The sequence below is a fragment of the Maniola jurtina genome, chromosome 18 (assembly GCF_905333055.1).
Source record: "Maniola jurtina chromosome 18, ilManJurt1.1, whole genome shotgun sequence".
NCBI classification, from domain to species: domain Eukaryota; kingdom Metazoa; phylum Arthropoda; class Insecta; order Lepidoptera; family Nymphalidae; genus Maniola; species Maniola jurtina.
In genome coordinates, this window is record NC_060046.1 from 6133246 (window position 1) to 6151495 (window position 18250).

The 18250-nt window shown below is 34.8% G+C and overlaps 2 protein-coding genes and 1 long non-coding RNA gene across 3 annotated transcripts in view; 2 read left to right on the top strand and 1 right to left on the bottom strand.

Annotated features, from left to right (window-relative positions):
• The window catches only part of LOC123874438, an 83471-nt gene that overhangs the window by 17268 nt on the left and 47953 nt on the right, over positions 1-18250 (bottom strand). Inside the window, exon 17 of the mRNA XM_045919766.1 lies at positions 3150-3260. Within this exon, the coding sequence (XP_045775722.1) occupies positions 3150-3260 (111 nt within the window). The remainder of the gene's footprint in view (positions 1-3149; positions 3261-18250) is intronic.
• LOC123874440 lies at positions 6188-16873 on the top strand. The gene is made up of 3 exons (XR_006797918.1): positions 6188-6445; positions 14806-14809; positions 16863-16873. It is a non-coding gene; the product is annotated as an uncharacterized LOC123874440 (long non-coding RNA).
• On the top strand, positions 6470-8704 carry LOC123874437. The gene is made up of 5 exons (XM_045919765.1): positions 6470-6652; positions 6720-6893; positions 6990-7071; positions 7156-7273; positions 8151-8704. Exons 1-5 carry the CDS (start codon positions 6596-6598, stop codon positions 8188-8190), a joined length of 471 nt encoding a protein of 156 aa, XP_045775721.1. The 5' UTR covers positions 6470-6595; the 3' UTR covers positions 8191-8704.

Genomic DNA, 18250 nt, shown 5'->3' on the forward strand with positions numbered 1-18250 from the left:
GTACTACCTATTCTGTTACACGTTGATTGAGATTAATTACTGAGAACGTTACACTGTACACTAATTAATTCTATATTTAATAGAGATGATATGAATAATGAATTTGCATCGTTTTCCTGTTTTGTGAAGTGTTAAACAGTTTTATTTGAAATGATACCCTCATTAAAATAAATACTATCTCAGTAAAATACTAAATACTTAAATTAGGAAATTAGAAGTAGCCACCTGCTTATATTAAACAAAGTTATCCCATCTGATTTTAAATGACAGATAATATCCGATGCAATATACGGACATTCGAAGTCCGAACAAACGCCTACGCAAGTGAGAGAAAAATTACGAGCGCTTTACGAAAAATTTACGAAAAATTACGAACGATTACGAAAATTTACATCGAGGACAAAAAGATCGCTGAAACGGAAGAACAGAGTTTGTAACTTTAATCAACCAGCCCATTTCAAACTATTTACTATTAAAAATATACTTGATTCTCTTTTAAGGCCGCGAACAAATATTTTTTTCCAGTAAATCAGATGATTTCTAAGGACAGATTTAGGGCTTTAAAGTTGAGTTTGTTATTGTTTTCATTAAAACTAGGCGCGGGAGATTGATCATTATAAGTGAAATAGTTTTCGCAAAAATTTTACATTACCTGTCAATACGAAAGATTGATTTATTTTAAACATGTATTCAATTATGTGGAAGTCTTTCGTATGATGGTTAATTTGGAGCTCGAAAACTCGCATTTTCTGGTTTAAATGTAAGCGCGCCCTTTTAATATCTAGAGAGCCTTGAAAAACAAACTTAATAGGAACACTCGATTCAACTTCGATAGGACATACCTATAAATAACACATTTGAAAAAGACCACTGGTGCAAATGGCAATATTCGAAAGCAGTTATGTTATCCTAGGTACGTTTCCTCATAATCTATACCTAAGCCATTTAAACGGAGATGTATTACGGAATTATCCAATATCATATTATCAGTGTACTAAAGCCAACAACTATGAATTATGTGATATTATAATAATAACATGCCGTAAACTGACGTCAATAGATCCATCTAAAGTGCTTCTTTATAAATGCTTACTATGTAGATTTAATATTTATAACCCCCGACCCAAAAAGAGGGGTGTCATAAGTTTAACGTGTGTATCTGTGTATCTGTCTGTGGCGTCGTAGCTCCTAAAGTAATGAACCATTTTTAATTTAGTTTTTTTGTTTGAAAAGGTGGCTTGATCGAGAGTGTTCTTAGCTATAATCCAAGAAAATCGGTTAAGCCGTTTTATTAAAGTTATCAGCTCCTTTCTAGTAACTGTAACCTTCACTTGTCAGGGGTGTTATAAATTTTTAATTTACACTTGCATAAATATCAGGATAGTCATAATATCATAGAGATCTTTATGGGCTATAATAAAATTACAAGATTGATAGAGCAAGATACCTAAGTGACATCTCGTGTCAAAGTTAAAAATAATAATCAGAATTGATTACTGCGATCTGATGATCATAGATGTCGCTTACAGTCGCATCATAAATCGGATGGAAAAATATCAAAATGTTCTATAGCGAGAAAATTCGAAGAGTTTTGAGTAGGTACGCGAAAGCCTTTTAAGCAGATAAGTACCTAATTATATAAAGAAAGCTTCGAAAGGATAGAGAGAAGGCAACTCTTTAAAATCTCGCTTAATTTTTTTTAACATTTGAGTCAACAAAAAAAAATATGCAATAAACAAGTAGTTAAGTAATTAATTAAATATAAATTTTTCGGTTAATTTATTTTCAGAACTTATTTTTGTATTCCTTTGTCAAAATAAACCGAAGAACGACATCAAACTGATAAATAGCTGGTTTCCATCACAAAATTATTTATTGTTCAAAATTCCTTACAAAAGATTATAGTCGTTTTGCTCATCTACTGTTTTTTCCGTAGATAGGTAAGTAGGTACCCACTCGTAAATCAGTTTTGTTCTCAGAGTAATGTACCAATGCCATGAAGTTATATTACTTCTGGCCGTGGCGTTAAATTGAAACTACTAATACATCATAATAGGCGCATCAATCTTTTAGAATTAGAAAATCGAAATGGCCTTTAAACCTATTCACCTCTGTCCGAGATAAAATTGGACCCTAGGATGACAGAGTGGCGGATCCATCTAAATTGCTGATCTTCTCTCTCTCCCCTGGTCACTCGATATCGAACGCTATTTAAATAACAGGATAAACTAACTGACTGACATAATATCAGCGCACAGTTCTAACTTTTGGGACGAGAAACTTGAGATTGCACACAGGTTTTCTCTTTAACGTAGAGAAAGAAGAAAGGAATGTATTAGGAATTCCAGCCAAGCGAAGCCGGACGGGATAGTTAGTATTATTTTAAAAAGGTTTGTTACAGTAAAATCAAGTTAAGCTCATACCTAGTTCCATGATAAAATCATTAATAGCAGACGATTAGACTTCAAGAGTGGTCAAATCTTTACTTTTGTGGAAAAACGTAGGTCATGCTAATACGAAACCTGTTAGCGCTTAGGATTTATTCAACACCTGAGTGCTAATCTAACAAGTTTAGTGCTTGCGACTGGTGAATGACAAATTATTTATTTTATGAGTCATGACAAGAATGTTCCAAGCAAAGCCCCCGCCTTTGCTTGGAACATTCTTGTCATGAGGTAACTTAATAGAAATCCAGATGAAAGCTCAGTTTGAATGACAGCTTCCTTAAATAACTTCTCAAGTCTCAACTGCTGCATTGTGTGACATCTCACATTCAGATTGTAAGGTTGTTTCACCTATAAAAATCCTTATAAAAACTGGTCAAATGCGAGTCGGAGTCGCATACGAGGGGTTTCGTACCATCGTACAAGGTATAGCTAACACCTTTATATAGAACTCTGCAAGTTAATAACGGTCTGCACCATCTATGTTTATATGTGATTTAGTGAGCTAAATTTTTCGTGAACACATTTAAATTTTTCTTTCGTGTGATAACAGATGGACGATGGATCCTCTTACCCCTCCAACTAAGCGTAAAGCTTGTGCTAGGAGTAGGTACGACAATAGTGCAACGGGTGGGGTTTGAACCGCTGACCTTTCGGATCTCAGTCCGCTCCTATAACCGCTGAGCTATTGAGGCTTAAACTTACTTGTCATGTTTGGATCGTGAATGTGGCTCGAGCTGCAGCGGGGTGGCGGGGGCGGAGCGAGGCGCCCCGCACCCGCCACCCGCCGCGCCCGACGCGAAGTTCCCGGTTGACCTGGAACAAACGATACACAAGTTAGACACAGGAACTATCAGTGCTATTTGTCAAAATCCCTCCGCATTCCCCAACTACGAGTAACAGAATGGAAACAATAATTGACAAAAACTAATAAGAATCACTCGGCGAGCGATGGAGAGAGTAATTATTATGCTCGGAGTTTCTCTACATTATTAAATCAAAGATGAAGAGACCCGTAGAAGAACTAGAGTAACAACATAGCTAACAGGTTGGTGCTTGCGAAGTCTGAAGTGGTAATTGGGTGGGGTATATACCTAGTTCGAAGAACCGATAGACACTGGGATAACAAAATGCAGGAATGGCGACCTCACTACGGAAAGCGCAGCGTTGGCACACCACCCACTAGGTGGGCAGATGGTAACACACGCGTCGCAGGACTGGATTCAAGCGGCATCAAGACCGTAGCGTGTGGAAGTTACCACAGGATACCTATGTCCAGCAATTGAGGTCTGTCGGTTGACGCCGAAATTGGCAAGATCGTCTGTCCTGTACTTGAAAAGTAACGGAAATATATTTTTCATTGTAATTTTGCGAAGTAATACGATTTTAAACAGATACTTATACTACTAATGAATATGTATTATGCTGCAGCTTAGCAGGGAATATATTTTGAAACAAAAAAGTGTTGGCTGAATGTCAAATACGGTCTTTTAATTCAAGTAGCATTCTCAAGGAGGAATAAGATCTTCAAAACAAAAAATACTTAAAATGTTTAAACTAAAACCACATGGCAAATATACAGAACAGAAAAGATAACAAACAAGGAGTCCGCCAGATAAGTACGAGTAGGCAAGTATTATAAACCTAGAATAAACAGCACAGCACAATAGCATAACAAAACAAAAATCGTACCAAGGTTAAAATTACAATACAATTTAATGGACGAATTATTAAAATATCATTAAGGTAACAGTTTAAACGTTATTTGGCCTTATAAATAAATGCAAAGTATTCTCGAGGATTCTGCAATGAATTATTTTTCTGCAGTCGGTTTTAGTTTGATTTGGTACTAGTTAAAAAAAAGATATATAAATAAGAAGATAAAAAGTGATTCACGGATATCCGTATGGAAGATCAACAAACAGGCTTAAATCTACGTAATACAACTACAGGTCGAGATGGTCGAGCTAATTAAACATAATTGCACGTCAATTTAACCTGTTAACACAGCAACGACGCTTATTAAGAGGCCAAAGGTGAAGACAGTGATTTTGCACTCCTTGAAAACCACATTTGTAATCATAAAAGAAGCCCAGACACATCAATTAATTAATGCTGAAGTTTTATGCAGTTTTTGTATCACAACTATAGGGATACATTGATTATGATTCAAGATTTTATACAGGTCTTCGTTTGTGCTGGTGTTAGCTGGCGGGCGTGCTCTGCCTTTTTGGAGTGTTTTTTTTGTCAAAACTGACTGGAAAGCGCTCTAAGGGGGTGCCGTGCGTATGTCGGCGAGCGCCGGCACAGACGGGGTCCATACTTGTATAGTTTAACCAACTTGTTAGAAATAACTACAAACTTAACATTGGCTAATCTTTGTAAAGCCAGACGAGAGAGAAAAAAAAAGATTTTATATAGAATGGCAGAATACAATTTCTTCAATCTCATAAGTCATACATAGGTAAAAGTTAAACTATTTTAGACACTGTCCGTGAAAATCAGCAGACCTACACCCCCGTAGAAATATAATATAATCTTAGACCGAATGATCTATCAATCATCAAAACCACTAATGCTGTTGATGTTTGAATGAAATTCTGATAGTCGGAGTTTGAGTGGCTTCTATTTATGAAAAGGAGTCAGTATATTAAATTGTAGTTGTAGTTGTATATTAAATTTTGTACTAAACAAGTTGTTTATGTAACTAACGATATTAATTAACTTGTTAGCCTTGAAGGCAACTTTATCTTCTGTAAATGAATGTTGTCATGGAAATACTTTACGCGTTTGTCCCGAAGTGATTTCTGAGACAGTCGATTAAGCTGAGGGCAAGTGAGGGCCTCATCAACCAGGTAATTCATACGATTCACCAAGTGCATTCGAAGTTATCGTAATAAATATGCACTAGTATTTTGAGGAAAACAGATTGTCTTTCCTTCCTTCTGAAAGTACAAACACATTTATCAAATCTTGCAGTTAAATACTTAGATATGCCTACCTATATGTATATTTAGATTATGTTCGTTTATTTGATTCTAATTTCTGTGACTTAGATAAGCTATAGGAATGTAATAATAATAATAATATGTATGTATTGAGTTTTAACTAGAATGATTACTCTCTGAACAAGAACCTTGAGTATATTCAGTAAACTAATTTTACAATAATCGGGGCTACAAAATATTTTAGTTTTGTAAAGCTTTATCTATAAAATCTTAAAAATAGACGATTACCTATTATTGATTGGCAATAACTACAAAATGCATAAACAGTGTACACGAAGCAGATGTAAACACCGATTTGTTTTCCCATAAAACTGTTTGCTTGGAAAATCTGCTTTTGAAGCGTTAGCCTACTTTCTAGAAAGAAAACAAGACTATAATCCGAAGATGAAATTCAATCGATATCGAGGAATTTTCCGGTAGACTTTATATTTTGGCTTGATCAGTGAGCTTTACATAATCGCATATTATAATAAAAACTAGTTTCTTATATAATGATTGATTTTGATATAATTATACCAACTGACTGGATGATTCAGGTAAAACCAAGAGCGTTTTCAAAATATAGTGTTTCATCTCATAAATAGATAGATAGACAGTTGGACGAAAATCGAAATAAACTCATAATAAGGTTGCAACACATCATTGAATAGGTACATCCAACGGCATTCTTATTTGAAAATCGCAATAGTCGTTTTATATATCAAGAATCATACTCATTGTTTGTTTTAGCACTCACACTGCATCAAGTATAAGACAAGCTACGCCATGTGAGAATATAAAGCAACTGAAATAAGAACTAATAGCTCGTTCACACAGGCTGCGTAAGCGTAGACGTGGCGCGTACCATTGCGTTGTAATGTATGGAACTGTATGAAACATGGCACACCGCTTGCGTAAAGTGTGGACGTATGCGTTACTCGGCGTGTTAGGGGTTTACGCGCGTCACTACGCACGTGTCACGTGTACGTGCTTTGTGTGAATCAGCCTTTAAATGTTACCGAATTGCAGCGATTGTTTTACAATAACAAGCTGCATGTGTAAGTAGCACTCGAATTTACGATATTTGAGATTATTTTCAAAACTAGAACTAATGTGATGAGCTAATTCACTTTCAGTCGGGGAAGTTACTTGGACTAGTTCACAATGAGGTTCATTGGTATTTTAGTGGCTTTATTTTTTAACGTTCTGGAGATCGAAAATGTACGTACGTGTACCATATTAGAATTCGAGATTAATTTTGTTTACTTTCAAACTATTTTCGTTTCAGAGGATGTTGCCTATTTACTACGAGACTGAGGCTTCTATAACTGATAAAAATACTGCAACGGATTCCGTAGTTACAGCTGTCGATTCTAATGATAAAGGAATAATTTCCAAAGCATTGGATGATGAAGAATTTGAACTTGAACAGAGATCAACAAACAAAGGCATTCCTAAGAAGGTACAACGATATCAACTAATAACTTTAAAATTTTATTATTAAGTTTTGCCTACTTTAAAGCTATGATTGACTATATTGATTATTTAAATTTTTCAGCCGTGTGCAATCGTAGTGCTATCAAATATTCAAAACCCGTCTATGCAGTCATTACTGAGGAAGTATAGATATGACGCAAATGGTAAGAAAATACACATATAATTTATTACTTTCATGTGGATACAAGTTTTAGTTCATTCTGCTAATTAGTCATATTAATTTTTAGGTATTCTAATACCGAGCAGCGTGAAATACTTTATCAAGCTTCCGCAGGGTTTAAAATCACCGTCCATTCTGGTGCCGCTGAATGATAAAGCATTTTCACCCCTAGGAGGGTTTGTGAGGTAAAACATCCTATGAAATGGTAGATAATCTACTTGAAGATATTACAAACAGTACTCGATAAAATGTACTACAAGTACCTAATACAGAAAAGATCACTAAAGAGGGTTTCCTTAATAGCGCGCAATGCTTGAACTGACGAAGTGTTGACCTTATATCGTAAAAAACCCCAGTGAGAGTTCTCCTAATAACGTGGAACTTCAAAATACTTAAATTGATATTACTGAAGTATTGAAATTATAGAAATGGGCAAATAAAAACTTTAGACATACTTTTATATAACTAATTGGTCACCTGAGCTTTGTGCTTGCTTTTAAGTGGGGTCTCTCCGTCACTCGCTCCATACAAACGTAGTTCCAATTTTATTTGAATATTGAGCAAACAAAGTCCATGAAATTTGCAGACACATTCTAGAAACTAATATATATGCCTGTGGTTTTGCAGATTTCTGTTAAAATATTCGGTTTCAAAGTTACGCGGTCTTAAAAATTCGCATACTTACAAATCTTTGAGCCCCTGTAACTTTAAAACTACATATTTTTAGAAAAATCTAAAACACCACAGGCACAGATATTAGTTTCTAGAATATGTCTGCAAAATTGCATGGACTTTGGCTTAATATTCAAATGAAATTGGAACTACGATTGTATGGAGTAAGTGATGCAGAGAGCCCTGTTAAACTTGATATTATCTGCTTAGTCATTGCTATATTTTGTATGACAAGCTGTTATCCGGTATGCTATTCTAAACATAAATCATTTACCATTTCAGATATTTATCTTTATTGCAAATGCGACTCTGGCGAAACGCCCACTCTGTTATAATCTCTGAATAATTTGTAATAGTATCTGCTCTAATGGAATTTAATATCCCTTGCAGGTATTATAAAGAAGTCCCGCCGATCCCGCATGCTTGGTGAATTATATAACTGTTCTTAAGAATCCTATTGCTAGACATTCAACGGATATAATATTATTATTTGCTACAGATTTTTCTTTGTGATTTATGATAATCATAGGCGTGTATAATCTGTAAAAAATGTATGTATATGCAGTCATTTTAAAGCTCTAACCATTTAACAGTGCAGCACCACATTCAAAAATATACCTTACTTTTAAATATCATTGGTATTTGATTGCTATTTATTACCATCCCGTTAAAGAGTGCATTACTAAATATTATTTAAGTACTAAGTCTTCTTAAAAGGGAAAACTAAAATTACACATGAAATATGATAACAAGCCAAAGCATATGCCAGATGGTTATGCCAAGAATCCTAAGGGAACATGATGGAAGAAGCCAAACAAACACCGCACCTGATTGAACATATTCTGAGTAATGGGAACATATGAGTAAGTTGTGTCGAATATACGTATACCTACAATAAACAAATAAGTTATGCATGATGCTTTGCTAACAAGAAAGTAAGTGATAACTCTTTATTACACACTAAAACCAGTACTTATATAGGTACTTAACAGGGCTCTCTCCGTCACTTACTCCATACAATAGTAGTTCCAATTTCATTTGAATATTAAGCAACCAAAGTCCATGAAATTTTGCAGACATATTCTAGAAACTAATATCTGTGCCTGTGGTGTTTTAGATTTTTCTAAAAATATGTAGTTTTAAAATTTCAGGGGCTCAAAGATTTGTATGAAAATTTTTAAGACCGCGTAACTTTGAAACCGAATATTTTAACAGAAATCTGGAAAACCACAGGCATAGATATGAGTTTCTAGAATATGTCTGCAAAATTTCATGGACTTTGGTTGCTTGATATTCAAATGAAATTGGAACTACGTTTGTATGAAACTAGTGACGGAGAGAGCCCTCTTAAACCGAAAAACATTAAAGGTGTCTTATCATTTAAAAGTCACATGCGCACAGATGATAATCACTAGATAATGTACCTATCTCTAAATAAAACCCACAACATTCTCTAACATATGAAATCAATAAAACAAAAATACAATTTGTCCAAACTTTTATTTTCTGGCTTAAAACTCTGTATATAGTTATAGCTAAATTGATGGGGCTGAGTATTTTGTTGCGTTATAGTTTCGTTAAACGGAGGGTAAAAGAGTAACAATATAAACAAACGAAACTTAGCAATTTTTACATTTTAAGGAGTTCTTCGTTAAATAGAAGTTCATAATATAGATTTTAAACTGTATAATAAAATTGCTATCAACAAACATATACTTAAAGACCTTGTCACTCTGCTAGAAATACATAATAGCCGCAATAGCTCAACCGGTAGAGGAGTGGACTGAAAACCGAAAGGTCGACGGTTCAAACCCCACCCGTTGCACTATTCTCGTACCTACTCCTAGCACAAGCCTGACGCTTAGTTGGAGAGGAAAGGGGAATATTAGTCATTTAACATGGCTAATATTCTTTAAAAAAAAAAAATGCATTCCGCTATCAAAAGTACGTATATTAACAACTTTGAACTTCTTTGTGGCAACTTCACGGACTTTTCAAATATGAATCAACAGATGTCGATTCCCATGACGCGAAATCAAGAATGCAATGATTAAACAATAAGTTGTATGGGAACTAGCATTGTGGCTCAGGTAGCACTGCGATGTAGGTTTCCAATAACGATTTATCAATGACGTCAGATAGAATTGTTAAAAACCGTTGACAACATGTTTAATTTTTCAACTCTCGAAATTCAAAAATTCAAGTTACACTTTTTTTTAGGGTTCCGTATTCCGTGAATAGGATCACTTTGTTGTCGTCTGTCTGTCTGTCCGTCTGTCGTGTCTGTCAAGAAAACCTGTTGGGTAGGTAGGTACTACCGTTGACATAGAATCATGAAATTTGGCAGGAAGATAAGTTTTATAGGACAAGTAAAGGAATAAATCCGAAAACCGTGAATTTGTGTTTACATCATGAAAAAAAATTTAAAATGTGTTTCAATTTATAAAATTTATCAAAGTAAGATAACTATAGCAAGTGGGGTATCATATAAAAGGGCTTTACTTGTACTTTCTAAAACAGATTTTTATTTATTTTTATGCATAATAGTTTTTGATTTATCGTGCAAAATGTCGGAAAAATAACCCGAGTATGGATCCCTTGGTGCGCGAGTCTGACTCGCACTTGGCCGAATTTCCTCCTACGTTTCCAGTGTGCCTAGTCGGAGTTTTTTAACCTATTCGATCGCGTAAAAGTTAACTGCGTTTTGTATGGAATTGAAATAGCGCCATCTAGTGACAAGAAGTGGAAACATAATTTGTGAGTGCGAGTTTTTTACGTCCTCGGGACCGACTATTGTTTACCGACTCGCATGCGAAATAGTGGTGTCAAAAAATAATTTATCTATAATACATATTCAATATAAAAAAATATTCAGGATATTAGATATTCCTTAAACCCCATATTTAATATAAAATTTTTAAAGCAATACATTTTCTATTAGTAATTGCTTTTAAATTTGACGAGGCGTTTGCCAAAGATAGACCTACGATCTACGTCACACGATATCAGTAGCGAATATCATACGCGATAAAATATTATATTCTATCGCTACGCGTTGGTTTTTAATTCGTTTGGAATATCGCCCCTCGGTAGTTTCATTTATCAAATAGATTCTTTCGATTTTGCTATTCAATCAGGACAGTAGTTTTATATATTTGTGAACTTGGTTGTGGGTGAATACTGAATGTAAATAATATCATATTTCGATATTCGGAGTTGATATTATCACAGATTAGGTTAGTTACTTGATTTTGTAGATTTGTGACGCGCATATTTGTTATTATAGGTTAGGTACGTAAATTGTATTGGTCTTTTTGGAAATGTGTGTGTTTGTGTGGTCTCATGATGGAACCGGGTGGGCATAGTGGATTATATCCAGGGTCTCATGATGGAACTGGGAGGTAGCCATAGGAACCGAGTGTCTGTTATAGCTCCGGCGTGCTTGGAGCTTGGGTTGTTCGATTTTTGTATTAGTTTTAGCCGTGATGAAGGCTAAAATAAAAACTCGTTATTAAAACGATTTTTAAATAGGTAACTGGGTAAACTTATCTACTTTTTGTACCTTCTTGACATTTCTTTATCATTCCAATTGTTTTTAATTTTGCATAAATACGTAGGTAGGTATAGGTACCTAGGTATTTAGAGTAAAATTATTACCATATACTATACGTCTTTCGGGATTTCTTTATTGTCATGCTTTTTAGGGTTCCGTATCTGAACCTGAACGGTGCTAACAAGGAATACAGAATCTATTATTTATTTTTGTGAAGCTTGTAGGTACTTATTGAAGTAAAGGTTTACAAGTGCCTTTGAAATTTGTTGGTACTAGTATATCGTGTTAGGTACTATTTTTATTACTTGAGTGTTATTGAAATGGAGACCCGTGCTCAGTAGTGCGCCGGCGATAAGTTCTCACTTCTTTTTGATGATTCTTATAAAAAAAAATAATGAAAAGAAATAATTTAAGTATAAAAATACAAAATAAAAATTATTTGTTTTTTTTAAAGTGATATAATATATTTCTACAGAACCTCCTCCGACACCTCCCAGACGTCGCTTTTAAGGTGGTAATCTGTATAATGGTTCGCTAGGGGTGAAAGCAACAGAAAAACAGGTGCAAGCGATTCTCGACCTTATTGACGGTAACGAGAAAGTTGTTATTTTGTCATATTCTTGCTCAGTATCATTCATAGATTGCTAATATGTGGTTTTCTGAAATATGTCAATAAGGTTGAAAATCGTTTGCATGCAAGTTTCTGCTTGCGGCTTTTTTTTTTGATAGTTAATATATTTTAACGTAAAAAATATTCAATATTTTTCTGTAACAAACATTAATATTATGATATAGGAATCTAACCATATTTGACACCTCTAATGCGAAAGTGACAACGTGAGCGCACGTGATTGGTTGATTCAAGAACTATGCGAGTGCGAGTATCAAATTTTGAGAATTCGCGAAGTAAATCGAGTAAACACGACGCTAACGCGATAGTTAAGTTGTCGCATAGATTTTTACAGTGAAAGTTGAGTGAGGAGATAATTTTAAAGACATTTATTTGCATTTTTCAAGTTTAATTTAAAGGACTACGATTTAAAAATTATGGCAGGGCGGTATTTTAGTCAAAACTACTTTTAATTTACTTTTCTAGGCTCTAAAAGAATATGTGTTCATAAACATAATCAGTTTTCTAAATCACATATAGATGGCGCTGTTGTTATTAACTTATAGTCTTCCACGTAAAATTATTAAAATATCTTGTACGATGCTACGAAACCCTTAGAGTGCGAGTCCGACTCACCCTTGACTCATTTTTAATACATAATGATGACGTACATACTATACCTACCTACAAAGACGATGATTTCAAAACATAAACATAGACAGTAGATATAACCAGTTAAATTTTGATAGACAGCTGCTTCCATACAATCACTTCATAGAAATTTCATTCTAAATTTGGTTGGTTTATATCACGACGCCAACATTTCAAAAATAATAAACGCCATTCACGGTGAGTACACGCGTATGGGCTGGTTAGCTTCGGTGGTATCTCACACTCGCTAACTCGCGATTCTCGATGCGTTTGAGGTTAGCTCGGTTAACGCAGTAGTGAAGTCATTCGAATAATTTTGTGGATCTCCCACTCGGCACACAGACTAGCGATAAGTTTTAGAACTTTTTAAAAACTGTCATAGTCTTTATCCCTTCTAGATGAACGGCATAGTTTATCTAGACAACATCTGGATAATTAGCGATCAAGCTTTAACTTCGGGATTTTATAATGATTGACATAAATTATGCTCAGATTTTTTCCAGATTGTATTAAAATTAGTCACTCACATTGATATTTTTATATTTTACCTTGCACGGTAGATGTTTGTGTTCAAAGTCAATAAAGGAGATAAATTCTCCGCCCACTTACGGAGTTCAAGGAAAACAACACGATTACGAAATTCTTCCACACAAGAATACCTACATACCTAGTACCTAGTTATTAGTGAAGACTTGCATAAAATACGTGTGACATATCTATAAATAATACGGATATTGTGTATTCAATAAATAATTAACAGGGCTCTCTCCGTCACTCGCTTCATACAATCGTAGTTCCAATTTCATTTGAATATTAAGCAACCAAAGTCCATGAAATGCAGACATATTCTAGAAACTAATATCTATGTCTGTGGTTTTCCAGATTTCTGTTAAAATATTCGGTTTCAAAGTTACACGGTCTTAAAAATTAACATACAAATCTTTGAGCCCCTGTAATTTTAAAACTACATATTATTAGAAAAATCTAAACACCACAGACACAGATATTAGTTTCTAGAATATGTCTGCAGAATTTCATGGACTTTGGTTGCTTAATATTCAAATGAAATTGGAACTACGATTGTATGAAGCGAGTGACGGAGAGAGCCCTTTTAAGGCTCAGATTTAGAATTGATTTGGTGCCTGATTTCTACACGAAAATGTCTCGGAACATTAAATAGGTTTATTATGTCAACGTTATAAACTTTGGTTTAGGTATCAATAATCCATAATTATAACTAGCAGGTGCCAAACAATCGTCCCAAAATAACCAGTCCTGAACGAATTGAGAGAACATCATCTGTTAAAAATTTCTAAACAAATAGCTAGGTAATTAATTAGTGTATTTTTAACCCCCGACCCAAAAAGAGGGGTGTTATAAGTTTGACGTGTGTATATGTGTATCTGTCTGTGGCATCGTAGCTCCTAAACTAACGAACCGATTTTAATTTTTTTTTTGTTTGAAATGTGGCTTGATCGAGAGTGTTCTTAGCTATAATCCAAGAAAATCGGATAAGCTCTTTTCTAGTTACTGTAACCTTCACTTGTCGGGGGTGATATAAATTTTTAATTTACACTTGTATTGACAATTGTTTACTGCGAATGCACATAGCACATCAATTAGAGTGCAAAATTACGTTAGAGATGTATGGAACAATTCTAATGTTTTACGCCAACGACGTCACACTAACAGTATCTTCTGCGAATGGAATAAATTAAATTCGATACGATTCTGTAAACGGTACATTTGTATTGTTCTTAAAATACATTAATTGGATTTAACTAGTAAGCACTTACAATAAATTCTTACTTCCTGCGTCATATTAGCTTATTGAGAAGTGTAAATTAAAAATTTATAACACCCCCGACAAGTGAAGGTTATAATAACTAGAAAAGAGCTGATAATAACTTTCAAACAGCTGAACCGATTTTCTTGGATTATAGCTAAGAACACTCTCGATCAAGCCACCTTTTAAACAAAAAAAAACTAAATTAAAATCGGTTCATTAATTTAGGAGCTACGATGCCACAGACAGATACACAGATACACACGTCAAACTTATAACACCCCTCTTTTTGTGTCGGGGATTAAAAAAGGATTTCAAACTCAGATTCAGGCTTATTTGATTACCTAACTACTACTGATTTAGAAAAGTGTTCCATGATGAACCCAAAGAAAACTAGAAATGAATTAGCTTTTGTTTGTAGGTGTGGCATCCCACACCGATAGAGTCACGTGGAAATAGACTGAGGAAAGCCAGGAATTTGTTAAACCAATGAATGTCAGTTAACGCGGTTAAGCAGACACGGACAGACAACAGAGACAGCCATAATAATTTTTTGAATAAATCTACCTGTGTCTACGGTAAAGTAAAACTACGACCGGAATTCACTCATCCTTCTAATAGCTATGCGAAAATTCTCGTCAACAATCCATCCCTTACAAAAGTCCATATTGATAAAGATTGCAGTATGGTGCCACCGCAATACAAACGAGCATTCAAATGTCTCGTTGTTCCTTTCTTCCAGTCCATCAACCTATTTCTGAACTAAACAGCTAACTGCTTGGGCGATGACTTAAGATGAATAGAATGAAATAAAACTAGCCAGATACTGTTCTCAGCCTACCATATGTATCAAATACATCGCCGGTAACTCTTAACACGTTGGCAACACGCCAACTTCCTTACGCGCAACGGATCCTCTAAAACGGGAAGAATTCAAATAAACCAATTCAAGAAGGACATTCATTTCATACAAACTGAACGATTGCTGTTTTATTCAACAGGGTTACAATAACGCCAAAAATATCGACGGCGATCGTAGCAGCCAGTCCAATAACTAGACCTAAAAATCAAATCACCAAAATGGGTTGATAATTGATAATACAGGCTGTTAGATTATCTGCAAATAGCTAGGTACGTACAAGGAATGCACTAATTTAAAAGAGAGGAATACCTATTATGGAATATTGACTTATCAAAGCATCGTAGAAACGGAATTTTATTTAGCACAAGTGTAAATTAAAAAATTATAACACCCCCGACAAGTGAAGGTCACAGTAACTAGAAAAGAGCTGATAACTTTCAAATGGCTGAACCGATTTTCTTGGATTATAGCTAAGAACACTCTCGATCAAGCTACCTTTCAAACAAAAAAAAAAACTAAATTAAAATCGGTTCATTAGTTTAAGAGCAACGATGCCACAGACAGATACATAGATATACACGTCAAACTTATAACACCCCTCTTTTTGCGTCGGGGGTAAATTATGGAGTTATCAGACTAGTTAAGTAGGTACTTCCGTAAAGAAAAATATGAAAGGAAGGGAGGGATGTTTTGATCATTTATTTTCAGATACGTAACATACGTAAAACGTTTGATATATCGTGACGATTCTGGCATCAAGCGTAGGTGTGTAGACTGTAATGACGTCGGCACACCTACGTTACCCCATTTTGTCATAACATGATATAATCTGTATAGCTAGCTCTACATTAATAAATTGCAACATTCATCTGTATAGCCGCTTTTAACTGGGGATCCACTTATATAACTGACGCATTTGAGTGAAGTTGTGATAGTTTTCATCGCAGTAAACGAGGTAGTAAACCTCCTGAGGTTTTTAGGGTTCCGTACCTCAAAAGGAAAAACGGAACCCTTTTAGAGTCACTTTGTTGTCCCAGAGTACGGAACCCTCGGTGCGCGAGTCCGACTTGCACTTGGCCGGTTTTTAAGAATTGCGTACAGTACAACCAAATTAATAATGCGCATAGAAATCTTCGTCACTGTTCGGCAACGGTCGTATGATACACATGATATTGACTCCTATTTGTTTATAACAAGGTGCAAAATGCAAGTGCATTGTTTAGGGCTCTTACGATTCAATGATTCGGAATACGACAATTAGCGAAGATCTGCATGCGCATTATTAATTTGGTTGTACTGTAAGTGATATGTAATTCAGTCTGAACTGGCCCATGTTATAGCAAAGGCTGCGATTGGAATAATACATTATATAATATATATACTTATTATTTCTTAGCTTTATAACATAAAACATTATCAGCGTGCCTAAGCATAAGCATGTAACCTTGGTTACTGAGCATGAATATTTATAATAAGGTTTCGTAATAGAGCAGAGGCAGCGCAGCGGGGACATGTAGAGTTTTACTGAAGGGGCCCTTAGGACTTACCGAATCCTTACTTTTGGACCATAAGGATTAAATTTTTAATACTTCCAGCTTATAAAATCGGTTAAAGTTGAAAGCGTCTTATTATATCCCAAGGGAAATTTACGTCTAAGCTATCCATACAAAGTCCACTATGGAACTTCACATCGGTATGCCGTATGGTAGTTTGAAAGTAATTTTAAAACTACCGGTGCGAAGTTCCATAACTAGTGGATTTCCCAAGTATTATAAGACTTATAATGTTAATGTTATTGTTATTCACAGCTATCAGAGATCGACTCTACTTTTAATACCTTATTAATGTTTGCCGGAATTATGGACTGTAAACCACGTAAACAGTGCCTTCTTTAAGAGTATTATTATTATTAAACTCATCTACGCGTTCACTGATTCGATCAAAAAACTCATAAGACGTCATAACTCATACCTACTCCTCATCCTTGTAATAACACCACTTTAGATACTTAGGTAGGTAGGTACCTACTTTAGTTAAATTACTTATGGTATGCTTATGGTAGGTTTTCGATGAAATTTGCATACTTCTATAATTTAATAGTAGGTATAACAATTTAATTCAATATCATACGTAAATAGTAGGCTCAGTTTCCAAGGTTTTGCTAGATTTGTTTGTAATTTAATCGAAGAGTAGAATTTTGTATATCAATGAATAGAACCGTTATTAATTGTCTTTGCCTAATATCAATAATAATGGCACTTCCGGTCATTCTTTCGTGGATTTGGATGATATCATCTATATTAAATTTAAATAGTTCAATAACGAATATTTTGTCGTCCGTACTTCACATTACTTATCTTAACATAAATATTTTTTTGAAGATCTAGTGCTGATTTTTGATTGTTCTGGCTATGACGAGTAATCCATGTAGGTACCTACTTACCTATCAAAAATTGCTGTTGCCCAATTTTAACACACACATTGAAGGTTACATGGATCGATTTGATCTTATCCCGAACTACCTTATGCTCGCGACTTCGTCTGTGTGGACTACACAAATTTCGAACCCCTATTTTACCCCCTTACGAGTTGAATTTTCAAAAATTCTTTTCAGTAAGTTAGTCAGTCAGTCAGTTGTTTCTTTTATATATTTAGATTCAAGCTTAATTTAATATAATATGACTATATTGACCATTTATATAATTTATTATCTAGAGAAATATCATTTATTGTCTAATTAAAAATGATTCAACAAAAAATTAGGTTGATTTAATTGAAGGTGGACTTGACACTTGGCAAGACGAGTTGACGATTGGCGGTCGACGTACAAAAGCGGTCACAGAGTGCCGTCAATGGTACCGGCTGTCCGTCGACCTCGATGACAGTGGTCAGACCACTTGCGACCACCAGATCACATGTTGATATGTTATTCTGAGAATACCTACTGCAATGAATAAAATAGGAGAGAGTAGAGCCCGAAATTATGAAAAGTTGATACATAAGGCTTTGCCCAGAAGAAGCTTTGCCT